Below are 26,413 nucleotides of genomic sequence, written 5' to 3'. Positions count from 1 at the left end.
TGACATGTGGGAGGCTTTCAAGTGTCAGTTGAAAGGAATACAGGACCGGCATGTTCCTGTGAGGAAGAAAGATAAATACGGCAATTTTCGGGAACCTTGGATGACGAGTGATATTGTAGGCCTCGTCAAAAAGAAAAAGGAGGCATTTGTCAGGGCTAAAACAAGCACATCTTTCGGGACTTGAGAGAGGAAACCGGAACATCCGGAGGAAACCCACGCAGACACGGGGAGAACATGCAGACTCCACACAGTGACCCAAGCCAGGAATCGAACCTGGGACCCTGGAGCTGTGAAGCAACTGTGCTACACACTGTGCTAACGTGCTCCCCTTGTAGACCATTTCAGTGGAAATGTGCTCTCCCAGGCTCAAAAAGCATCAGCCCACTGGAAGGAAAGTCGTGAAACCGACCAGAATAAACCCATTGTATAGAACCTTGGTTAGACCCCAGCTGGAGTACTGTGTACAGTTTTACTCCCCTTACCGCAGGGAAGGTATTATTGCCACAGAGGGAGGGCAATGAAGGTTCACCAGACTTGTTCCAGGGATGGCGGGACTGTCCTATGAAGAGAGATTGCGGAAACTGGGCCTGTATTCTCTGGAGTTTCAAACTGAGAGAGGATTTCATTGAAACCTACAAAATACTTAAAGGAATAGACAGGGTGGGTGTAGGTGAGATGTTTCCCCTGGTTGGAGAGTCTGGAACCGGGGGACACAATTTCAAAATAAGGGGGAAGTCATTTAAGATCGGTCTCGGAGGAGTCATTTCTTTACTCATAGGGTTATGAATCTTTGGAATTCTCTACCCCAGAGGGCTGTGGGAGCTCAGTCATTGAGTATGTTTAAAGCAGTGACTGACAGATTTCTAAATTCCAATAACACAAAGGGATATGGGGACAGTGTGGGGGAAAAGGCATTGAAGTGGATGATCAGCCATGATCGTATTGAATGGTGGAGCAGGCTCGACGGGCTGAATGGCCAACTCCTGCTCCTATGTTCCATAATTACAAAGATAGGCGGGAAAGTAAATTGTGAAGAGGACATAGGAGGCTACTGAGTAACATAGATCAGTTAAATGATGGGAAAATGTTAGTGGGAATGAATCCGAAAGAATCACTCGACACTCGGGTCTGCACCAATCGTCAGTTTATTGAGGTTACACCGGCAGGGAACGAGTCACAGAGCGATACAGATACATCTCCGCCGAACAAATAAAATCAGCGATCTTTATTCCATTTCAGTTACTCAGCCCATCTCGGCTGGACACAATCCAATCATAGTGATTATGGATTACATATATTGACCTTTAAAACCAATGAAATTGGATATTGGGCAGCAAGGAACTGCTGATCATATCATGGACACTTGGGGCGGGGGCGGGGGGGGGGGGGGGGGGGGGGGGGAGGGGGGGGGGGGGGGGATACTCTTGGTCTTGTGACATCTTCCAGACCCCCTTATCAACCATCCCTGGGTCTTTCTTTTCTTTAAAAAAAATAAAATTAGAGTACCCACTTCTTTTTCCCAATTAAGGGGCAATTTAGTCTGGCCAATCCACCTACCCTGCACATCTTTGGGTTGTGGGGGTGAGACCCATACATACGGGGAGAATGTGCAAACTCCACACGGACAGTGACCCAAGGATGGGATCGAAACCGGGACCTCAGTGCTGTGATGTAGCAGTGCGAACCACTGTGCCACATGGACAGATTTCTGATTTTCTCTCCTTGATTTAAGGTACTGGGTCTGTGGTTCCCCATTTTCTCTCTCCCTCCTTAAATATTGGGGTTACATTTACCACCTTCCAATCTACAGGAACCATTCCAGAATCTATAGAATTTTGAAAGATGATCACCAATGTATCCACTATCTCTACAGCCACCTCTTTCAACACTCTGGGATGTAGAGCAGCAGCGTTTGGAGATTTATTAACTTTCAACCACATTAATTTCTCCAGTGCTACTTTTTTTACTAATACTAATATCTTTTAGTCCCTTGTGCTCACTGGTCCCTTAGTTCTCTCGTGTTTTGGGGATAATTTCTGAAGAATCCATGAAGACAGACACATTGTTTAGATTCTTTGCCATTTCCTTATTCCCCCTTGTAAACTCTCCTGTCTCTGCCTGGAATGGACCCACATAGATCTTCGCTAATCTTTTTCTTTTCACATACTGATCGAGGATATTCCATTGATTTTTATGTTTCTCGCCAGTTTGCTCTCACATTCTATTTTCCCTTTTATCAGTTTCTTGGTCCTTTGCTGAATTCTAAAACAAGTTCCCAATCCTCAGGCTCACTACTATTTTGGCCACTTTGAGTCTCTTCCATGGATCTAAACTTTCCTTGTTCGCCATGGTTACACCACCTTTCCTGTTGACAGTTTTGTTCCTCAAAGCAATCTAATTTAATGTCAATAGGTAATAATTCCTGAAATGCTGGCAATTGCATATCTGCCATTTTATCTTTTATTGTCATTTCCTAGTCTACCATAGACAACATGCCCCTCAGCTTGACAGTTTTCTTCTGTGAGAAACACCCAGATAAAATAATCAAAAGAACCATGTGACCACCATTGTCCATCACTATGGCAACAAGCATAATTTAGGGGGTTCCAAACAGAAATGTGATCTAAATATATTCTTACACCCTTTCACTCTGTGATCCTTGTGAAATTTGAAGCCAGATATTCGCAACAAGGCTCAAAGAGCATCAGCCCACTGGAGGCAAAGTCGTGAGACCAGCCAGTCCAGCAGAAAGAAATCCTCCGACCCTCCCCATTGACCAATTGACAGAATGAACACAATGCTGTTCTGGGTGTAATTGAGAGTAGCAACAATAACAGCAGAATCCAACCCCTGTAATCACTTGTGAACTTGTTGGTGTCTCAGCAGGTGCGATGAAACATAGAATCCCTTCCCACATTGAGAGCAGGTGAACGGCCTCTCCCCAGTGTGAACTCGCTGGTGTTTCCGCAGGTTGGATAATTGAGTAAATCCTTTCCCACACTGAGGGCAGGAAAACGGTCTCTCCCCAGTGTGAACTCGCTGGTGTGTCTGCAGACTGGATGAATCACTGAATCCCTTCCCACACTGAGAGCAGATGAATGGCCTCGCCCCAGTGTGAACTTGCTGGTGTCTCAATAGGTGGGATGAATCACTGAATCCTTTCCCACACTGAGAGCAGGTGAACGGCTTCTCCCCAGTGTGAATTCGCCGGTGTTTCTCCAGGATGGATAATTGAGTAAATCCCTTCCCACACTGAGAGCAGGTGAATGGCCTATCCCCAGTGTGAATTCGCTGGTGTCTCAATAGGTGGGATGAATCAGTGAATCCCTTCCCACACTGAGAGCAAGTAAATGGCTTTGCCCCAGTGTGAACCCGCTCGTGAATCTGCAGGTGGGATAACTGCGAGAATCCATTCCCACATTGAGAGCAGGTGAACGGTCTCTCCCCAGTGTGAACTCGCTGATGTTTCTGCAGGGTGGATGAACGACTGAATCCCTTCCCACACTGAGAGCAGGTGAACAGTTTCTCTCCAGTGTGAACTCGCTGATGTGATTTCAGGCTGGATAACTCAGTGTATCCCATCCCACACACAGAGCAGGTAAATGGCCTCTCCCCAGTGTGACTGCGTCGATGAGCTTCCAGCTCTGATGGGAATCTGTAGCCCTTCCCACAGTCCCCACATTTCCACGGTTTTTCCATGTTTTGGGTCTTCTCATGTCTCTCCAGGTCGGACAATCAGTTGAAGTCTTGACCACACACAGAACACGTGCACGGTCTCTCCCCGCTGTGAATGGTATGATGTTTTTTCAGGCTGTGAACTGGTTAAAGCTCTTTCCACAGTCAGTACTCTGGAACATTCTCACTCAGGTGTGTGTGTGTGTCTCCAGTCACATTGATGTTTAAAAGCTTTGAAGCTGACAGATCGGACAAACATTTCTCCTTCTAGATTTAAATTCTGATGAAATTCAGGTCCCAAGGAAGCGAATGACTCTGTCAGATTGAGACGTACGTTTGAGATTTCTGTCTGTAATTCCTCCTCTTCTAATATCCTGTAAAAACAATTTACAAAAGAGGGTGGTAAAAGAGGTGGGGGGGTGGCATTGTTAATTAGAGATAGTATAACAGCTGCAGAAAGGCAGTTCGAGGCGTTTCACCCTAATGAGGTAGTATGGGTTGAAGTCAGAAATAGGAAAGGAGCAGTCACCTTGTTAGGAGTTTTCTATAGGCCCCCCAATAGTAGCAGAGATGTGGAGGAACAGATTGGGAAACAGATTTTGGAAAGGTGCAGAAGTCACAGGGTAGTAGTCATGAGTGACTTTAACTTCCCAAATATTGAGTGGAAACTCTTTAGATCAAATAGTTTGGATGGGGTGGTGTTTGTGCAGTGTGTCCAGGAAGCTTTTCTAACACAGTATGTAGATTGTCCGACCAGAGGAGGGGCAATATTGGATTTAGTACTTGGTAATGAACCAGGGCAAGTGATAGATTTGTTAGTGGGGGAGCATTTTGGAGATAGTGACCACAATTCTGTGACTTTCACTTTAGCAATGGAGAGGGATAGGTGCGTGCAACAGGGCAAGGTTTACAATTGGGGGAAGGGTAAATACGATGTTGTCAGACAAGAATTGAAGTGCATAAGTTGGGAACATAGGCTGTCAGGGAAGGACACAAGTGAAATGTGGAACTTGTTCAAGGAACAGGTACTACGTGTCCTTGATATGTATGTCCCTGTCAGGCAGGGAAGAGATGGTCGAGTGAGGGAACCATGGTTGACAAGAGAGGTTGAATGTCTTGTTAAGAGGAAAAAGGAGACTTATGTAAGGCTGAGGAACCAAGGTTCAGACAGGGCATTGGAGGGATACAAGATAGCCAGGAGGGAACTGAAGAAAGGGATTAGGAGAGCTAAGAGAGGGCATGAACAATCTTTGGCGGGTAGGATCAAGGAAAACCCCAAGGCCTTTTACACATATGTGAGAAATATGAGAATGACTAGAGCGAGGGTAGGTCCGATCAAGGACAGTAGCGGGAGATTGTGTATTGAGTCTGAAGAGATAGGAGAGGTCTTGAACGAGTACTTTTCTTCTGTATTTACAAATGAGAGGGGCGATATTGTTGGAGAGGACAGTGTGAAACAGACTGGTAAGCTCGAGGAAATACTTGTTAGGAAGGAAGATGTGTTGGGCATTTTGAAAAACTTGAGGATAGACAAATCCCCCAGGCCTGACGGGATATATCCAAGGATTCTATGGGAAGCAAGAGATGAAATTGCAGAACCGTTGGCAATGATCTTTTCGTCCTCACTGTCAACAGGGGTGGTACCAGGGGATTGGAGAGTGGCGAATGTCGTGCCCCTGTTCAAAAAAGGGACTAGGGATAACCCTGGGAATTACAGGCCAGTTAGTCTTACTTTGGTGGTAGGCAAAGTCATGGAAAGGGTACTGAATGATAGGATTTCTGAGCATCTGGAAAGACACTGCTTGATTAGGGATAGTCAGCACGGATTTGTGAGGGGTAGGTCTTGCCTTACAAATCTTGTTGAATTCTTTGAGGTGACCAAGCATGTGGATGAAGGTAAAGCAGTGGATGTAGTGTACATGGGATTTTAGTAAGGCATTTGATAAAGTTCCCCATGGTAGGCTTATGCAGAAAGTAAGGAGGCATGGGATAGTGGGAAATTTGGCCAGTTGGATAACAAACTGGCTAACCGATAGAAGTCAGAGAGTGGTGGTGGATGGCAAATATTCAGCCTGGATCCCAGTTACCAGTGGCGTACCGCAGGGATCAGTTCTGGGTCCTCTGCTGTTTGTGATTTTCATTAATTACTTGGATGAGGGAGTTGAAGGGTGGGTCAGTAAATTTGCAGACGATACAAAGATTGGTGGAGTTGTGGATAGTAAGGAGGGCTGTTGTCGGCTGCAAAGAGACATAGATAGGATGCAGAGCTGGGCTGAGAAGTGGCAGATGGAGTTTAACCCTGAAAAGTGTGAGGTTATCCATTTTGGAAGGACAAATATGAATGCAGAATACAGGGTTAACGGTAGAGTTCTTGGCAATGTGGAGGAGCAGAGAGATCTTGGGGTCTATATTCATACATCTTTGAAAGTTGCCACTCAAGTGGATAGAGCTGTGAAGAAGGCCTATGGTGTGCTCGCGTTCATTAACAGAGGGATTGAATTTAAGAGCCGTGAGGTGATGATGCAGCTGTACAAAACTTTGGTAAGGCCACATTTGGAGTACTGTGTACAGTTCTGGTCGCCTCATTTTAGGAAGGATGTGGAAGCTTTGGAAAAGGTGCAAAGAAGATTTACCAGGATGTTACCTGGAATGGAGAGTAGGTCTTACGAGGAAAGGTTGAGGGTGCTAGGCCTTTTCTCATTAGAACGGAGAAGGATGAGGGGCGACTTGATAGAGGTTTATAAGATGATCAGGGGAATAGATAGAGTAGACAGTCAGAGACTTTTTCCCCGGGTGGAACAAACCATTACAAGGGGACATAAATTTAAGGTGAAAGGTGGAAGATATAGGGGGGATGTCAGAGGTAGGTTCTTTACCCAGAGAGTAGTGGGGGCATGGAATGCACTGCCTGTGGAAGTAGTTGAGTCAGAAACATTAGGGACCTTCAAGCAGCTATTGGATAGGTACATGGATTATGGTAAAATGATATAGTGTAGATTTATTTGTTCTTAAGGGCAGCACGGTAGCATTGTGGATAGCACAATTGCTTCACAGCTCCAGGATCCCAGGTTCGATTCCGGCTTGGGTCACTGTCTGTGCAGAGTCTGCACGTCCTCCCAGTGTCTGCGTGGGTTTCCTCCGGGTGCTCCGGTTTCCTCCCACAGTCCAAAGATGTGCAGGGTAGGTGGATTGGCCATGATAAATTGCCCTTAGTGTCCAAAATTGCCCTTGGTGTTGGGTGGAGGTGTTGAGTTTGGGTAGGGTGCTCTTTCGAAGAGCCGGTGCAGACTCAGGGGGCCGAATGGCCTCCTTCTGCACTGTAAATTCAATGATAATCTATGATTAATCTAGGACAAAGGTTCGGCACAACATCGTGGGCTGAAGGGCCTGTTCTGTGCTGTATTTTCTATGTTCTATGTTCTATGTACACCACTGTCAGTACAGGATAGAAATTCAGAACAGACAATTCCAGTTTTCTGGAACATTTTTCCTTTCTCATTCCCCAAAAGCTGTAAATCTCCATCCCACACACTCTCCCTCCATTCTCACTCTGCTGTGTCTAATATTCACCCTCCCAATTCTCCTGAAGGGGCTGATTCAGGCTGATTGACAGATCCATGCTCACTGCTTCCTGTCCTGGACACAGAGATCATAACAAATAGGAGCTGCAGTTGGCCATTCGGGCCTGTTCAACCATTCAACGAGACCATTGGCCGATCTACCTCAGCACCATTTTCCCACACTATCCCCCAAATCCCTCGATATCTTTAATATCTAGAAACCTATCAATCTCGGTCTTGAAAATATTTGGTGACTGAGCTCCACGGTCTCTGGGGTAGAGAATTCCAAATGTTCACCACATCCTCGAGTGAAGAAATCCCTCCCCATCTCAGCTTTCTCCTCATTTTCCTGCCTGTTCCCCATAACCCTTGACTCTCTCGTCAATCAGAAATCTGTCCCGGGGGGGAAGAGTATCCCGTAATACGGCCATGGGAGTAGCTGCTATTCCACAGGTTCTAGTGTCACTCGCCTATAATCCGTCATTTATCCTGATTGCCCGGCACTCATCTACCTAATCCTTGAATTAATATTTGTTGTCATGTCCCTGGAACGCTTTGGGATTACGTTTGGTAAGATTATGCTGAAAAACATCAAGAAATCCGTCGATAAAAGAGTGCAGGCGGATTCAGTGGGGGTGGAGCCGCCATTTCAACATGGCGGCCTGACCCTCAGGAGGTCTCGCGACCCCGCGCTCTCCGGGACTCTCTCGGAGGCGGTGAAAATGCCGACTGCCGACATTCTCCGTGTTACTGACCAGAGGCTGAGTGTGCTGACTCAATATCTGTGAGCTCATGAGGCTGGGCTGTAAAACACCATGAAGAGGCTCGATGATCCGGAGGAGAGAATCCCGAACGTTGAGCAAGATGCCTCCTCAGCATCTCCTCAATTCTTGGAAAACCGGCTGAGTGATGTGGTGGACTCCTGGAAGACTTGGAGAACTGAGGGTCAGAGAAAGAACATCCGAGTCGTCGGCCTGCCGGAACGTGTGGAGGGTGAGGCTCCCGTTAGGTTCTAGATCCTGTCTTTGACGCCGAGGGATAGTTTCCAACCTAGACCTGGAATCATTCATTTCCACAACTTGAAAGATCGCCAGAGCGTCCTGGAGATGGGTAAGGTGAGGTGGGACCCGGCTCCATGAGGGAGTGAGGATTTCCTTCTTCCGGGACTTTTTTGGCAGCCACACAAACGAAGCATCGAAGCTTCGATGAAGTTCGAAGGGAACTCAAGGCTGCGGGAGTGAATTCTGTCCCTTTAGCCTGTGACCCTGAAAATTGTGTTCGACAACTCCGTCAAGTCTTTGGATAATCCGACTACTGCCTTGGCCTTCGTTAAATCCATGAAGGGCAAGGACTTGGAGGGATGGTTTGCAGCTCGGACTAACTCAGGCTCTAATCCAGACCCGCTCCCCATCATTAAAAAAAAAATAATTTTTAGAGCATCCAGTAATTTTTTGCCAAATTAAGGGGCAGTTTAGCGTGCCCAAATTAGGGTTATGCTCGTGGTAAACCTTTGCACGGTGGTGCAGTGGTAAGCACTGCTGCCTCATGGGTACTCTAAATTTTTGGAGAAAAAAAAATATAAATAGCTTGCCCAATTCACCTCCGCTGCACATTGTTTTGGGTCGTGGGTGTGAGACCCATGCAGACATTGGAAGAATGTGCAAACTCCATATGGACAGTGACCTGGGGCCGGGATCGAACCTGGGTCCTCGGCGCCATGAGGCAGCAGTGCTAACCACTGCACCACCGTGCCGCCCTCCCCATCATGGTGTTGTCTGAATTTGTTATCTTTTATCCTGTTGAAGGGAGTTGTTATTCTGTGAGCGCCGATTGAATGTCTTCTTCTCCTCGAGTGTCCCAGGGACTCGGATTATCTTATCTCAGTTATGGTAGACGTGCCGTGTGCTGATTATCCGTCGTCTTTCTTCTATTATCCGAGCGTTAATCATGGCAGAACCGAGTGATGCCATTGCCGAAGGGTGGGTGGTGGATGCAGGTCTTCACGGGTGGGTCTAAAATGTGGGAGGGACATTCGATCCCCAATCCCTTGTTGGCCCTTCTTTTCTTCTCATTTTGGAGAAGGTGTCCTGAGGGTAACGTCAGTCTGGCCGTGGGGTTAATCCTCCGGGTCCTCAGTCTTATTGAGGAAAGTCCCCTTGGATCTATGGTGGTGGTGATTCTTTTGTATTTTGTTATTATGGGAGGGTTTGTGTGTTGTTGACTTTATCCTACTCTGGTACAGACGGGGCTTTTATCTGTGAAAGGAGCAGTTTGGAGAGACTTTGGTGCCTCTGGTGTAAAGAGAGTTGGAGGAGGGGGTAATGGCGCACGCCCGACTGTGGCGTGAAAATCTGTTCCTGTCTCTCTGTCGCCTAATTAATGGCGGCAGTTAATCTGCAAATTTTCTCAGGGAATGTACGGGGCATCCATCACCCTATCAGAAGGAAAAAGATCCTCTCCTTTCTAAAGGAGAAAGTCGACATAGCTTTATTACAGGAAACGCATCTGGATTATGAGGAACACTTTCAATTGAGGCGGGATTAGGTGGGGCAGGTTTTTTCATCTCCTTTTCATCAAGTAGCAGGGGTGTGGCAATCCTTATTAATAAAACTATCCCTTTTAAGGTTGAAACCTGCACCAAGGACAAAGAAGGTGGATATATGATCATTGGAGGTTCGGTGAATGGAGATGTTGTTTCAATAACGAATGTTTATGGATCCCCAAATTACTCCCCGGGGTTCATTACAAAGGCTTTTGTGGATTTTGCAGAGTTAGCTTTGACTAACACTTTTGTGGTTGGTGACTTCAACTGCCACTTATATCCTCTGGCAGATAAGCTGCCGGTTACCAGGAAATCCCCCCCCCCCCCCTCCCCCGCTCTGCAAGCTGGGGCGTTGGCCTCGGCTTGTGAGGAGGTGGGTTATGTGGATGTTTGGAGAACTTTGCACCCGAGGAGCAGAGATTTTACCTTGTTTCCAGCCCCACATCAATGTCAGACTAGAATCAACAATTATTTTGTGCCGAGGACGATCCTACACATGGTGTCTATTTACATCACAGGGAGCATCGTGATCGCAGACCTTCCCCCGTTTTTCTGGAGTTTCTGCTCGAGGTCTCACCCCCAGGTCGAGAACGCGGAGGTTTGATGCCTCCCTGATAAGAGACGGTTCATTTACTACACACTTTGCAGAATAGTTTGAGTTCTTCCTTTCAGTTAACTCGACTCATGGTATTTTCCCTTCCATTTTGTGGGAGACGTGTAAAGTTTATACTCAGGGGGGCTGATCATTTCTTACACTGCTAGTAAAAGGTGCAGGATGCTGGAGAACTAGCGGCGTCTGGAGGTTTGTTTGGCGAAAGCAAATAAATCATATGGAGGGCCCGAGTCAGCTATTGTTGAAGGAGGTCAACACGGCAAGAGTGGCTTTGGACTCCCTATTATCTCAGCAGAAAAGTTGGATGTTTGAGAGGCAGAAATTGTACGAGTTTGGGGAATAAGCTGAGGAAATACTTAGCCTGTTTGACAAAGAAAAGGTCGACTTTAGAGCAATTACCTCTGTTCGGCTTCGGAGAGGGAAAAGGGTCATGAAGACAAACTTGGATTTCAGGAATTCTATGCAGGATTATACAGGTCTGAGCAGTCTGGTGATGTGTTGGTGGGTGTGGAACATTTTTACTCTTCCCTGAAGCTTCAGGAGGTCTCAGAAAGCCATTGTGAGGATCTTAATGCCCCCCTTTCTAGGACAGAGTGTCAAAGGCCATGAAGGAGCTGCAGCCGGGTAAAGCCCCAGGACCGGATGTCTGTGGGTGTGAGTTTTATTGGGGGTTTGAGGATTTGTTTTTGGACCCGTTGGTAGATATGTATTCTCACTCTTTTGACTCTGGGATGCTGCCACCGACTCTTCGTGAGGTTAATATCTCTTTGATTCTGAAGGTGGACAAGGACCCAGAGGAGTGGGCCTCTTATCGCCCAATCTCTCTTTTGAATGTTGACTTGAAACTGCGATCTTATGTTTTGGCGATAAGGCTGGAGGACATCCTTCCGACAATCGTGCGGGAGGACCAGACTGGGTTTATACGCGGAAGAGTTTCCAGTAACAATGTTGGAAGGTTGCTGAATGTGATTCAGGCTTTTCAGAAATATCCATTGGATGGGCTGGTGATCTCCTTCGATGCAGAGAAAGCTTTTGCTCGAGTTGAGTGGAATTATCTGGTGTATCCGCTGCGAGGCTTCGGGTTGGGTGAGGATTATATTGAGTGGATTCAATTGTTACATCACAGACCGGCAGCGGCGGTGCTCACCAATGGTTTCAGGGTGTCGAAGTTTGAGCTTCAGAGAGGAAATAGACAGGGCTGCCCTCCGTCCCCCTTGCTGTTTGTGTTGGCCATTGAGTCCTTGCCGGAGGATATTAGATCGGATCCTCTGATATCAGGATTGGGGGCTGGGGTGAGGCAGCACAAGATCACTGTGTGTGCAGATGACGGGCTGCTGATGATGTCGATCCCCAGTGTTTCAGTCCCAGCCATTATTAGAGCAGTGGATGGATTTAGTGGCTTCTCTGGTTACGAGAACAATTTTACTGAGTGGGGCCATGCCAGTGGGGAGGGGTTGAGGGGTAAGTCCCCTCGTCTTGCTAACTTCCCCTTCAGATGTGTGGTCCCCCCCCCCCCCCCCCCCCCCCCCCCCCCCCCCCACACACCATGCCTTTTAAAAATCTGGGAATGTCAATGTCCGCCTCTTTTAGACAGCTGTATGGGGCCAACTTTCCACAGCTGATGGTGACTATTAGGTGGGACCTTGCCCGGTGTCGGCTCTTCTGATTTCATGTCGAGGGAGGATCACCTTCATTAAAATGAATGTGTTGCCCAGACTGTTGTACTCTCTGCAGATGCTGCCTATACTGCTGTCAACCAGAGTCGTTAGGGGAATTAATCAAATCAGGGCAGGACCTACTCAGTTAATGGTAGGGAGTTGGGGACAGTTACAGAACAAAGAGATCTAGGAGTACAGGTTCATAGCTCCTTGTAGGTGGAGTCGTAGGTGGACAGGGTGGTGAAGGAGGCAGTCAGTATGTGAGGTTTTATTGGTCAGAATACTGAATACAGGAGTTGGGATGTCTTGTTGAACATAAGAACATAAGAACTAGGAACAGGAGTAGGCCATCTGGCCCCTTGAGCCTGCTCCGCCATTTAATGAGATCATGGCTGATCTTTTGTGGACTCAGCTCCACTCTCCGGCCCGTACACCATATCCCCGAATCCCTTTATTCTTTAGAAAGGCATCTATCTTTTTCTTAAAAACAGTTGTACAAGACATTGGTAAGACCACACATGGAATACTGTGTTCAGTTCTGGTCAGCCTATTGTAGGAAGGATACTGTTAAACGAGAAAGAGCGCAGAAAAGATTTACCAGGATGCTGCCAGGACTTGATGGTCTGAGTTATAAGGAGAGGCTGGATAGGCTGGGACTTTTTTCCTGGAGCGTAGGAGGCTTCGCGGCGACCTTATAGAAGTCAATAAAATAATGTGGAGTATAGATAAGGTATATAGTCAACATCTTTCCCCTAAGATAGAGTCTAGAACTAGAGGGCATAGGTTTAAGGAGAGAGATACAAAAGAGACCAGAGGGGAAATGTCTTCACACAGAGGGTGGTGAGCATCTGGAAATTGCTTCCAGAGGCAGTGGTACAGGCGGGTACAATTTTGTCCTTTAAAAAGCAATTAGACAGTTACAAGGGCAGGGTGGGTATAGAGGGATATGGGCCAAATGCTGGCAGGTGGGACTAGCTTAGTGATAGAAACTGGGCAGCATGGACAAGCTGGGCCGAAGGGCCTGTTTTCAAGCTGTAAACATCTATGACTCTATCTGGAAAAGAAACCTTGTCTCAAGTTTGTTGAGCAAGCGAGGGTATAGTCTCCCAAAAATCAGGCTTCATCAATTAGTCTCTCATCTTAGGTTCATAAGGGATTGGATTAGGATGGAGCCAACATTCATCTGGCTCAATACAGAAGCAGACCAGTCAGTTCTCCCTCTATCCAAAACTGGCATAGGCTGATTATGGAAAGCATCTCCATGCATTTTTAATGTCTGTAATTTATTCTGAGTCTGATGCATTGGGTAAAGTATGGGACTCCTATCTCAAATACATAGGCTCCAATTTGACTGACTTGCTCCTCCTGGGCTTTCCATGAGTGAATTCAATTTAACTTAGGCCAGGAGTAGGGCACAGTGGTTAGTACTGCTACCTCAGCGCCAGGGACACAGGTTTAATTCCAAACTTGGACGGCTGTCTGTGTGGAGTTTGCACATTCTCCTCGTGTCTCTGTGTTTCCTCCGGGTGCTCCGGTTTCCTCCCACTGTCCAAAGATGTGCAGCGAAAGTGGGTTGGTCACGCTAATTTGCCCCTCAATGTCCAAGATGTGTAGGTTAGGTGGGTTGACCATGATCAATGCACCAGGTTATGAGGATAGGATGGGGAGTGGGCTTAAGTGAAATGCTCTTTCTGAGGGTCAGTGCAGATGTGAAGGGGCGAATAGCCTTCTGCACTACAGGAGTTCTATGTCATCTATGTTGTGTTATTCATTTTAATTTGATTATGCAGTTAGTCTGTTTGTGATATTTTTGGGTTTACAAACTGCATTGTTATATAATCTTACCATCTTTCCCCACTCACTACTTTAACCTGTTAACTGGTTCTTCAATTGATCTGGCATTTCATCTCGAGGCTCTGGTCTCTCAAATATCCTGTTCCAAATTAATTCTGCAATGTGTTGCTTGGATTTATGTTGGCAATATCTCTTGTTCCACTCTGTGCTCATTTGCCACAATTTGTTTCTGTTACTCTGTTGCATTCATTGTTTAAAAATTATTTAAAACAGCAATTTATTAAAAATCTGTCCAACTCATCTTTGAATATATTCAATGACCCCCACACCCCACTGGTCCCTGTGGAAGAGAAATCCATAAACTAATAACCCTCCAAGGGAAGAGATGACTGGATTGTACTTTATTCCAGAACCATAAATTATATATCTAATCTGTACTATATAACAACACAAGACATGTCTGGTATTAATTTACTGTCCCCTGAAATGTCAGCCATCTCATGGAGAAACCAGCCATTTGATTGTGAACAGTAGGAAAGAGACCATCCTTTTAGCCAGACAAAGAAATGTGTCAAGCTGAGGGAGCAAAGGATGTCAATGTCTTTAACAGAGAGAGAGAGACCTGGGCCAAGCTTTGCAGAGTCTGCACCCTCCCTGGATTCACTTCCTTTCCCTTCAGTTGCTGCAAGTGACCAATTGAAGGTGAGAATGAGAAAAGAAATGGAAAGGGGGAGAAAAGAAAGTGTTTCACTCACAGATGTTGGAGACAGGAGGATGTTTTCAGTCTGTGTGAAGCCCCAGGTTTCCTCAGTGTCCAGTTTCCGCGTTCAGACAACGGGGGAGCTGATTGGATGGGGAAGAGAGTCCTTCCGGTTCACCATCATTGGTCAACCCAATGTTCTCCCTCCTCGAGACAAGGTTTCCCGGCAACCGGCTGCGGCCAGAACAAGAAGCCTCTCGGTGATTTCCCCTCCCCCTCCCCCTCCCCGGGACTGAGCATGTCCGAGGGAGAGGAGAGATTGCGCATGTGCAAGGGAAAGCTCACCCCTGACCTTTCTGCTGAGGCGTTGACCAATGGAAAGGGTTGGATGACCGGAAGGACTCGTCCTCCAGCCAATCAGCATGGGCTTTGTGTAAATGAGATTAGTCTTCACACAGACTGACAACTTTCTCCTGTCTCCAACATCTGTGAGTAAAACACTTTCTTTTCTCATTCTGACCTTCAATTGGTCACTTGCAGCAACCGAAGGGAAAGGAAGTGAATCCAGGGAGGGTGCAGACTCTGGAAATCTTGTCCCAGGTCTCTCTCTTCAAGACATTGACATCCTTTGCTCCCTCAGCTTGACACATTTATTTGTCGAGACCCTCTCTGAAGCTCAAATATGACAACAATAAACCATCTATGAGCCCTGCCCAGCCTGTAATATAACAGGGGCCTGTTTAGCTCAGTTGGATGTACAGCTGGTTCGTGATGCAGAGCGAGGCTTCAATTCACGGCTGAGGTTATTCATGAAGGCACCACCTTCTCAACCTTGTCTCTTGCCTGAGGTGTGTTGATCCTCTGGTTAAATCACCACCAGTCAATTATACCCCTCAAAGGGGAAAGCAGCCTATGGTCATCTGGGACCGTGGCGACTTTACCTTTAATCTAACAATTGAATCCACTCTATATAATCCTCACCCAATCCGAAGCCACTAACTAGATAATTCGACTCGAGCAAAAGCTTTCTCTGCATCGAAGGAGATCACCAGCCCATCCACTGTGTATTTCTGAAAAGCCTGAATTACATTCAGCAACCTTCCAACATTGTTACATTCCCCCTTATAAACCCAATCTGGTAACCCCCCCCCCCCCCCTCCCCCTCCCCCTCCCCCTCCCCCTCCCCCCTTGATCGTAATTTGAAGTCAACATTCAAAAGAGATATTGGCCAATAAGAGACACACTTGTCTGGTCCTTCAGAATCAAAGAGATAGTAGCCTCACGAAGAGTCGATGGTAGCATCCCTGAATCAAAAGAGTGACAATACATACCCATCAATGGGCCCAACAACAAATCCTCAAGCCCCCTATAAAACTCACACCCACAGCCATTCCGGTCTCGGTGCTTTACCCAGCTGCAGCTCTTTCATGGCCTTTGAGACCTCTTCCTTAGAAAGGGGAGCATTAAGAGGCTCACACTGGCTTTCTGTGGCCTCTGGAAGCTTCAGGGAAGAGAATAAATGCTCCATATCCAGCAACACTTCACCAGACTTCACTGACTTTATAATCCGGCACAGAATTCCCCAAATCCCTGTTTATCTCCTCTGTCCTCAGAACCTTTTTCCCTCTCCCAAGCCACACACCGGGAATTGTTCCATTGTCGGCCTTTTTCTTTGTCAGACAGGTCAAGTATTTGCTCGGTTTATTCCCAAACTCGTCTGCCTTGCAAACCTTTCTTGACCTGCTGAATCAATAGGGAGTCCAAAGCCACTCTTGCCGCATTAACCTCCTTCAGCAATTGCTTATTCGAGATCTCCTTATAATTCTGCTCGGCCTTCGTGAAACAAACCCCCAGACGTTGCTGGTTCTTCAGCATCTGATCATAAACTTTACATGTCTCCCATAAAATGAAGGGGGGAATACCAGGGGTCAGGTTAACCCAAAGGAAAAACTCAAACTTGTTCTTACAATGCTTAGTAAATTAAGTATCTCTTATCAGAGAGGCAGCAAACCTCCACATTCTCGACCTGGGGGTGAACCCTCGAGTAGAATTCCAGAGAAACGGGGGATGGTCCACAATCGATGGTCACGACGGTGCAAGAGGACACCAGGTGTAGGATCGTCCTGGACATAAAAATGTCGTTGATTCTAGTATGACATTGATTAGGGCTGGAAAGAAGGTAAAATCTCCTCCCCTCAGGTGCAAAGTTCTCCAAACAGCCACATAACCCACCTCCTCACAATTAAAGGCCAACGCCCTAGGTTGCCGGGGGGTAACCGGGAGCTTATCTACCAGCGGATTTAAGGGACAGATGGGAAGTCACCAACCACAAAAGAGTTAGTTGAAGCTAACTCTACAAAATCCACAAAGGCTTTCGTAATGAACTCCGGGGAGTAATTTGGGGATCCATAAACATTTATTATTGAAACAACATCTCCATGCACCGAACCTCTAATGATCACATATCTATCTCCCTTGTCCTTGGTGCAGGTTTCAACCTTAAAAGGGATATTTCTATTAATAAGGATTGCCACACCCCTGCTACTTGATGAAAAGGAGATGAAAAAACCTGCCCAACCCAATCCCACCTCAATTTAAAGTGTTCCTCGTAATCCAGATGAGTTTCCTGTAATAAAGCTATGTCGACTTTCTCCTAAAGAAAGGAGAGGAAAACCACAGATTTGAGCCAGGGAAGTGGGATTGGAAATTTTTGGAGATGGGATTGGAAAGGAATTAGGACACTAAAAGATTTATTTCTTGGGGGTCGTTTTGCAGGATTGAAGGAGCTGGGAGCGAAGTATGGGCTGGAGCAAGGGGAAATATTTAGATATATGCAGATTCGAGACTGCCAGAAAGGAGATACAGAGTTTCCCAGTAGAGCCAGCTTCCACATTGCTGGATGAGGTGCTGACGACAGGGGGACTGGGGAAGGGGTAGTATTGGTGGTTTACGGGGCTATTTTGAGGAGGGGAAGGCGCCGTGTATATTTATGTTTGCCCTATGTATTGTTCTCATGTACGGAATGATCTGTCTGAACTGTACACAGAACAATACTTTTCATTGTATCTCGATACACGTGACAATAAACAAATCCAATCCTCACCATTGAGGTGATAGTATTTCTAATCAGTAAGGCTACTCCACCCCCTCTGCCATATTCTCTGTCCCTCCTGTAAACTTTATAACCGGTATATTTGTCCAGTCCAGACCATCCTGCTGCTTGTCTTTGGAACTGTGTTGAGTTCCACTGAGGCCTTCCCCTCCCCCACCATTTGTTAGTTTAAAGTCCTTCTGACCTCCCTATTTATCCTTTCCGTGAGAACACTGGTCTCAGATCGGTTTAGGTGGAGACCGTCCCAACGGTACAGATTCCCCCCTGTCCCAATACTGATGCCAGTGCCCCATGAAATGGAACCCCTCTTTCCTGCACCACTCCTTTAGCCACATGTTGCCTTTCCTAATTTTCTCATCCCTATGCTAATTTGCACGTGGCTCAGGGAATAATCCAGAGATTATAACCCTTGGAAACCTGTTCTTTAAATTTGTTCCTAGTTCCTGATATTCCCAAACAGGTCCTCTTTCTGAGTCTTGCTGATGTGGTTTGTCCCAACGTGGACCACAACAACTGGATCCTCCCCCTCCCTCTCCAATATCCTTTTAGCCGGTTAGAGATACCTCTCACCCTGGCACCGGGCAGGCAACATACCATGTGGGACTCTCGGCCCTGCTTCCAAAGGATGTTATCAGTTCCTCTAATTATAGAATCCCCGACAACTACCACTTCTTCCTCCCGCTTGAAAGGCCTCCTGTACCAGGTTGCAGTGGTCAGCCAGCTCATCCTTCCTACAGTCACTGCTCTGATACCCTGCCCCTCCGAGTCCACTCCCTGGAGACTCGGCTGTGAATCCCCGAGATAAGGTTTCTGTACTCACAGCTCCGAAACTTCATCCCTCCGAGTCCGCTCCCCGGAGACTCGGCTGTGAATCCCCGAGATAAGGTTTCTGTACTCACAGCTCTGAAACTGCATCCCTCCGAGTCTGTTGCCTGAAGACTAGGCTGTGAATCCCGAGGTAAGGTTGTTATACTGACTGCTCCAATACTCCATCCCTCCCTGGAGACGAGGTATTGGGGAATGAGGAAGGAATGTTCCATAGAAACTAGAATTCTCTGTTCTGAATTTCTATCCTGTACTGAGTGTTGAACATAGAACATAAAACAATACAGCGCAGTACAGGCCCTTCGGCCCACGATGTTGCACCGAAACAAAAGCCATCTTTGACTTTTGTAAACTCCTTTTACAGATATTACAAGAGGAGGAATTACAGACAGAAATCTCAATTGTCACGTCTCAGTCCCATAGAGTCACTCGATACCTTGGGATCGGAGTATCATCGGCCTTTCAACCTAGACGGAAAAATGCTTGCCCAATCTGTCGGTATCAAAACATTTCAAACATCAGTGTGACTGGAAAAGCACCGAGACACACACACCCGAGTGAGAGTGTTCCAGAGCACTGACTGTGGAAAGAGCTTTAACCAGTTACACAGTCTGAAAAACATCACACCATTCACAGCGGGGAGAGACCGTACATCTGTTCTGTGTGTGGAGTGGACGAGACTTCAACTGATTGTCCAACCAGGAGAGACACGAGGAGATGCCAAACATAGAGAAACCGTGGAAATGTGGGGACTGCGAGAAGGGATACAGATTCCCATCTGAGTTGGAGACTCATCGACGCATTCACACTGGGGAGAGGCCATTCACCTGCTCCATGTGTGAGAAGGGATTCACTCTGTTCTCCAGCCTGAAGGCACACCAGCGAATTCACACTGGGGAGAGGCCATTCACCTGCTCTCAGTGTGGGAAGGGATTCAGTGCTTCATCCACCCTGCAGAATCACCAGCAAGTTCACACAGGGGAGAGGCCGTTCATCTGCTCCCAGTGTGGGAAGGGATTCAGTAGATCATCCAACCTGCAGACACATCAGCGAGTTCACGCTGGGGAGAGGCCGTTCACCTGCTCTCAGTGTGGGAAGGGATTCACTCAGTCATCCCACCTGCAGAGTCACCAGCGAGTTCACTCTGGGGAGAGGCCGTTCACCTGTTCTCAGTGTGGGAAGGGATTCACTCAGTCATCCCACCTGCAGAGTCACCAGCGAGTTCACTCTGGGGAGAGGCCGTTCACCTGCTCTCAGTGTGGGAAGGGATTCACTCACTTATCGAACCTGAAGAGACACCAGCGAGTTCACAATGGGGAGAGGCCGTTCACCTGCTCTCCTGGGAAGGAAATCCATCATTCAGCGCACCTGCTGAGACACCAACATGTTGACAAGTGATTCCAGAGGTTGGATTCTGCTGTTATTGTTTCTGCTCTCAATAACACACAGGACGGCATTTTGTTCATTCTGTCAGTTGGTCAATGATGATGGGCAGAGGGTTTCTTTCTGCTGGACTGGCCGGTCTCATGGCTTTGCCTCCAGTGGGCTCACGCTTTTCGAGTCTTGTTGCTGTTAGAGGTGAAAATATTCACACGCAGGCCTTTTTGAATGAGTAAAGAAGCAGTTTGTTATATCAGAGCTCTGAGAGGAAGGCCTGAGGATCCGCAGCTTTAGACAGCACACTTTCTCACTCGAGCTAAGGTTCGCATTGGGTTAACATACAGATTGAAGGGGCGGAATTAGTTGCATTCTCATTTACATACAATCAATCAACTGTTTGTGTCACAATTCATTACATGCAAGCAGTCAATCAATTTTCTTAGCATCCCAGTTGTCACATATATGGTTAAAGTGGGTCTTGTCTCACCAGCCCCTAACTTCATGCAGACATCACTCAAGACTACCATAAGGATATGTCCTTTCTTCAGCTGGAGACCTTGAGCTATTAAGAATATATTGTGGTCCTTGTCCTGTGAAGGTGTTATCAGCGGCTATTGAAATACTCCCGAGAGACACCCACACCTGGTTCTCAATCAATGAGGCACAGTTTGGAACTTATTGTTCAGGAATGTGTTTAGTTCAGCCATTTTGTGTCTTTAGTATTGCTATCTTAGCTAACAGCCATTTTGTGTCCCTTCTGATATTAGTAAGCAATGTGTATACACTGTCTATTCCTACAAATTGCCTCTTCTAAACAGGCATCTAAGCCAATGAGTATCTTTTGTCTCAGCAGAACCATTCAAAAGTAATATAGGAGCAAAAATGTAGTTACAGAGCCAACTATAACATATTATAGTCCAGTATCAGAAAATGTCCCCCAACATTGCGAATACCTGGTTTCAAATTTCACAAGAGTGAAGAGGTGTATGGAAGGGAGTAGATATTCAGTTCGCAATTCTGTTTGGATCCTCCAAAATCATGCCACATTGCCATGCAGATGGGCCTTGGAGGTTCCTTTGGGCGGGGTTCTCCGATTGCCGACGCCGAAAACGCGTTCGACGATCGGCCGGAGAATCCATTTTTACAACAAAATCGGGGGCGGCGCTGTTTTTCCGATGCTCTGCCCCCTCGCAAATGGCGTACTCAAGCGCCGCCACAGTTGGGAGGCGAGGGTGTTTGGAGCCGTTCCGCTGGCAGGGGGGGCTTCGGCGGGGGCTGGGGGGAGGACTGGTGGGGGGTGGTCCAGCGGTTGTGAGGGGAGATACAGAGGGGCTGTTTTTGGCAGGCCGGGTCCGTGGGTGGCCGGCGCCATGCTATACGGCACGGCCGCCGCAAGGTGCCGCATGCGGGCAACAGACCCGGCCATTCTGCGTCCGTATCGGCAGGTAATGCCGGGGGCTTTTGCGGCTGCTAGTCCCCCACTGGACGGAGCATCGGTGCCCGGGCGGGGCGGGGGGGGGGGGGGGGGGGGGGGCAACTTTTTGGTTGTCAGAGAATCCAGCCCATGTTTTTTTTTAAATTTCTCTGGGTGTTTCTCACAGAAGAAAACTATCAGGGTATGGGGGACAAGTTTTCTGAGGTGACTGGGAAACCACATTAAATGGTGTGATGGGAGATAGGCAATAGCTAATATTTAATGAATTATATATCTACCAGGGGGTCAGTTAGCTCAGTTGGCTGTCGTACTAGCTGAGGTTATCCATGAAGGGTCCACCTTCTCAACATTCCCCCTCGGCTAAGGTGTGGTTACCCTCAGGTTAAATCACCAGTTATCTCACTCTCACTCTCTCAAAGAGGAGATCAGGCTCTGGTCCTTTGGCGACTTTCATTGCAGATATATACACCAAATATAGATTCCTTGAGGGAATAAACATCCAACAGGAAAAGTGATGCAACCGTGGCTAACAAAAAAAGTTAAAGATTCCATTAGATCAAAGGAAGAGGCTCATAAAGTGGGCAAAATAGTAGCGAGCCTGAGAATTGGGAACTAGTTTTAGAATTCAGCAAAGGAGGACCAAGAAACTGATAAAGAGAAAATAGAATATGAGAGCAAACTGGCGAGAAACATGAAAACTGACTGGAAAAGCTCCAATAGGAATGTGGAAAGGAAAAGATTAGCAAAGACCAATGTGGGTCCATTCCAGACAGAGACAGGAGAGTTTATAATGAGGAATAAGGAAATGACAAAGAAACTAAACAATGTGTGTCTGGCTTCACAGAGGAAGATACAGAAATCGTCCCAAAAACACTGGAGAAGCAAGGAATTAGTGAGCACGAGGGAATGAAAAAGATTTATATTTGTGAAAAAGAATTACTGGAGAAATGAATGGGGTTGAAAGTTAATAAATCCCCAAAAGTTGATGCTCTACATCCCAGAGTGTTGAAAGAGGCGGCTGTAGAGACAGTGGATACATTGGTGATCATCTTTCACAATTCTATAGATTCTGGAATGATTCCTGCAGATTGGAAGGTGGTAAATGTAACCCCAATATTTAAGGAGGGAGAGAGAAAATGGGGAACCACAGACCCATTAGCCTGACATCAGTAGGAGGGAAAATGCTACAATCCATTATAAAGGATGTGATAACATATGAATTAGGAGCAGGAGTAGGGCACTCAGTCCATCCAGCCTGCTCCACCATTCAATACGTTTACAGCTGATCTAATTGTAACCTGAAATCCACATTCCCACCAACCCCCCGAAAACCTTTCACCCCCTTGCTTATCAAGAATCTATCCAGCTCTGCCTTCAAAATATTCAAAGTCTCTGCTTCCACTGCCCTTTGAGGAAGAGAGTTCCAAAGACTCCCAACCCTCTGAGAGAAAGAAGTTCTCCTCTACCTTAAATGGGCAAGTTATTACTTTTAAAGTGAGTCCAATTTCTAGATTCTCCCACAAGAGGAAACAACCTTTCCACATCCACCTGTCAAGGCCCCTCGGGATCTTATATGGTTCAGTCAAGTCACCCAAACTCCATTGGACACAAGCCCAACCTGTCCAATCATTCCTCATAAGACCAGCCTCCAATTCCAGGTATGAGTCCAGTAAACCTTCTCTGAACTGCTTCCAACACATTGACATCATTCCTTAAATGAGAGCAATACTGTACACAGTGCTCCAGATGTGGTCTCACCAATGTCCTGTATAACTGAAGCATAACCTCCCTACTTTTGTATTCAAGTCCCCCCACAATAAACAATAACATTCTATTAGCTTCCTAATTACTTGCTGTATCTGTATACTCGCCTTTTGTGATTCATGCTCTTGGGACACCCAGATCCCTCTGAATCTCAAGAGCTCTGCAATCTCTCACCATTTAGTTAATCTTTTGTATTCTTCCTGCCTAAATGGACAATTTCACATTTTCCCACATTATACTCCATTCGCCAGATCTTTCCCCACTCACTTAACCTATCTATATCACTTTGCGTCTCTTTCTGTCCCCTTCACAATTTACTTTCCGACATATCTTTGATCATTGGCACCAAACCCCCAAACATTAGCCTGCATGTTAACATAAACAAATGACAAAAAGGAATCGGGAATCACCCATAGTCACCATTAACACATACAGTCCGTCTACCCCCAACTCTCCCAGCCCCCAGCCCCCCCCCCCCCCCCCCCACACTAATGTTCGATGTGATCCAATTCTCGAAAGTGCATAATGAATAACGCCCATGAATTGTAGAACCCCTCCATCCTTCCCCTCAGTTTAAATTTGACCTTTTCAAGCGTCAAGAATTCCAGCAGGTCTACCCCGCCACACCAGTGCACAAGGTGGAGAGATTGAACTCCACCCTAACAGGATCCGCCTTCGTGCGAACAATGAGGCGAAGACTACAACATCTGCCTCCGTGCCCGTTTCCAACCTCGGCTGGTCCGACACCCCGAATATGGCCTCCCAGGGGCCCGGGTCCAGTTTCACGTGCACCACTTTAGAAATTACCCTAAAAACCTCCTTCCAGTAATCCTCCAGCTTTGGACAGGCCCAAAACATATGAACGTGGTTTGCGGGGCCCCCCCTGCTACATCTTCTATCCCCTCAAAGAGCCAGCTCACCTTCGCCCTTGTAACGTGTGCTCTATACACCACCTTCAGCTGTATCAGCCCCAACCTCGCACATGAGGTTGAGGCGTTCACCCTCCGGAGCACCTCACACCAGAACCCCTCCTCCATACTCTCTCCCAACTCTTCCTCCCACTTTGCCTTGATCCCTACCAGTGGCTCCTTCTTCTCCTCGAAAATAGCCCCGTAAACCACCGATACTACCCCCTTCTCCAGTCACCCTGTCGTCAGCACCTCCTCCAGTAATGTGGAAGCCGGCTCTACTGGGAAGCTCTGTATCTCCTTTCTGGCAAAGTCTTGAACCTGCATGTATCTAAATATTTCCCCCTACTCCAGCCCATACTTCGCTCCCAGCTCCTTCAATCCCGCAAAATCTTTTAGCGTCCTAATTCCTTTCTCCTCCCATCTCTGAAAATTTCCATCCCACCTCTCTGGCTCAAATCTATGGATCCCCAAATCAGCATTTTATCACATCCTTTATAATAGATTCTGGTATTTTCCCAATACTGATGTCAGGCTAACAGGGCTGCAGTTCACCATTTTCTCTCTCCCTCTCTTCCTGAATAGTGGGATGACATTTGCTGTCTTCCAATCTGCAGGAACCATTCCAGAATCTATAGAATTATGGGAGATGATCACAATGCATCCACTATCTTTATATCATCACTTTTGACTGGTTCTGAGACACTTCAGTTTGGATTTCTGGTGCAGAGTAAAGTATAACCGTGGAGTGGAACTTTAGATTGTGTAAAAGGACAAAGTTCTATTTTATAAATAAAGATGTGGGTGGCATGGTAGCACACGTAATAGCACTGTGGCTTCACAGCGCCAGGGTCCCAGCTTCGATTCCCGGCTTAAGTCACTTTCTGTGCGGAGTCTGCACGTTCTCCCCGTGTCTGTGGGTTTCCTCCAGGGGCTCCGGTTTCCTCCCACAGTCCAAAGACATGCAGGTTAGGCGAATTGGCCATGCTAAGTTGTCCTTAGTGTCCAAGAAAAAGGTTAGGAGGGGTTATTGGGGTAGGATGGAAGTGAGGGCTTAAGTGGGTTGGTGCAGACTCAATGGGCCGAATGGCCTCCTTCTACACTGTATGTTCTATGTAAGATGTAGGTTTCTGGCAAAAATAGTGTTTAGTTAATGTTGCTTCTGAGGCATCACAGTGATGAAGTGGTTAGCACTGCTGCCTCACGGCGCTGAGGACCCAGGTTTGATCCTGGTCCTGGGTCACTGTCCGTGTGGAGTTTGCACATTCTCCCTGTGTCTGCGTGGGTCTCACCCCACAATCCAAAAAGATGTGCAGGATAGGTGGATTGGCCACGCTAAATTGCCCCTTAATTGGAAAAATTAAAAACAAAATGTTGCTTCTAGTTTGTTTGCTGCAGTAAAAGCCATAAAACCGTAACTCCTGTTGTGTGATCCTTTACATTGTTGACTTGGAATTGATTTTTAAAAAAAAAGTTACTGATCTGTACAGAGATCCTAATCCACAAGTTTTGACTTCCCATTTGAGCCTCAGGCAGTTTTCTGGCTCACTGTTCTCATGTCAGTGACAGCCAGGAGATGGAGCTGAGGGCTGAATTTAGTTACCAATAACGAGGCCTGCACCCCAGCTGGGGAACTGCCATGGGCGTCGCACTAATAGAGAGACAGGAAGGTGCTGGAGGACTGACTGGGAAATGGACGTCCAACCAATTAGGACGCAGGAGGGGGTGACCGGGGCTGGTAGTGACGTGACCCCCGGTATTCAGTGCCCCTGTGTCCAAAGTGGGGAGTCACGGGAACAGAGAAACCATTTGGGTTCTGAACATTGTGAACATCCTTTTACTCTGCTTGCTATTTATTCTCAAGTAATTTTCTGTTAGTTTTTTTAACCATGTTGTTTCATTAATAAACGATTGACTGTAAAAATATTTGATTTGGCTGGATTTTTCGTGATTAGATTGATGTAGTTCAGGGAAAGTGGGTGAGAGGTTGACAGGCTCTTTAACAGAAAGTGAGTCCCTCTAAGGCGATTGGCAAAGGAACCAGAGGGGGAGAGGAGATTTGATTTTTCTTTTGACATGCAAAATGGGGTTCAGGGAGTCAATTTTGATTGACTCATTTATTCAGGCTCCTTGAGGGAGTAACATGGGATGTCAATAAAGGGGAACCTGCAGATGTGGTTTATTTAGATTTCCAGAAAGTATTTCCCAAGATGCCACATCAAAGGTCACTGCACAACATAAGAGCTCATGGTGTGGAGGGCAACATGTCAGCAGGGATAGAGGATTGGATAGCTCACAGGAAGCGGAGAGTGGGTATAAATGGGTCATGTTTGGGTTGGTAAGATGTGACAAGTGGAATGTCACAAGGATCAGTGCTGGGCCCTCAACTATTCACAATCTACATTAATGAGTTGGATGGGGTTAAATTTGCTGATGACACAAAGAGG

At 46.8% G+C, this 26,413-nt stretch overlaps 1 protein-coding gene across 1 annotated transcript in view; it reads right to left on the bottom strand.

Annotated features, from left to right (window-relative positions):
- Nucleotides 1–1,410: 1,410 nt before the first annotated feature.
- The window catches only part of LOC140418062 (uncharacterized), a gene marked incomplete at its 5' end in the record, with an annotated part of 122,606 nt that continues 97,603 nt past the window's right edge, over nucleotides 1,411–26,413 (bottom strand). Inside the window, one exon of the mRNA XM_072501489.1 lies at nucleotides 1,411–3,732. Within this exon, the coding sequence (XP_072357590.1) occupies nucleotides 2,857–3,732 (876 nt within the window). The remainder of the gene's footprint in view (nucleotides 3,733–26,413) is intronic.

This window comes from Scyliorhinus torazame, chromosome 5, assembly GCF_047496885.1.
Source record: "Scyliorhinus torazame isolate Kashiwa2021f chromosome 5, sScyTor2.1, whole genome shotgun sequence".
NCBI classification, from domain to species: domain Eukaryota; kingdom Metazoa; phylum Chordata; class Chondrichthyes; order Carcharhiniformes; family Scyliorhinidae; genus Scyliorhinus; species Scyliorhinus torazame.
This window is presented reverse-complemented; position numbering and strand designations above follow the sequence as displayed.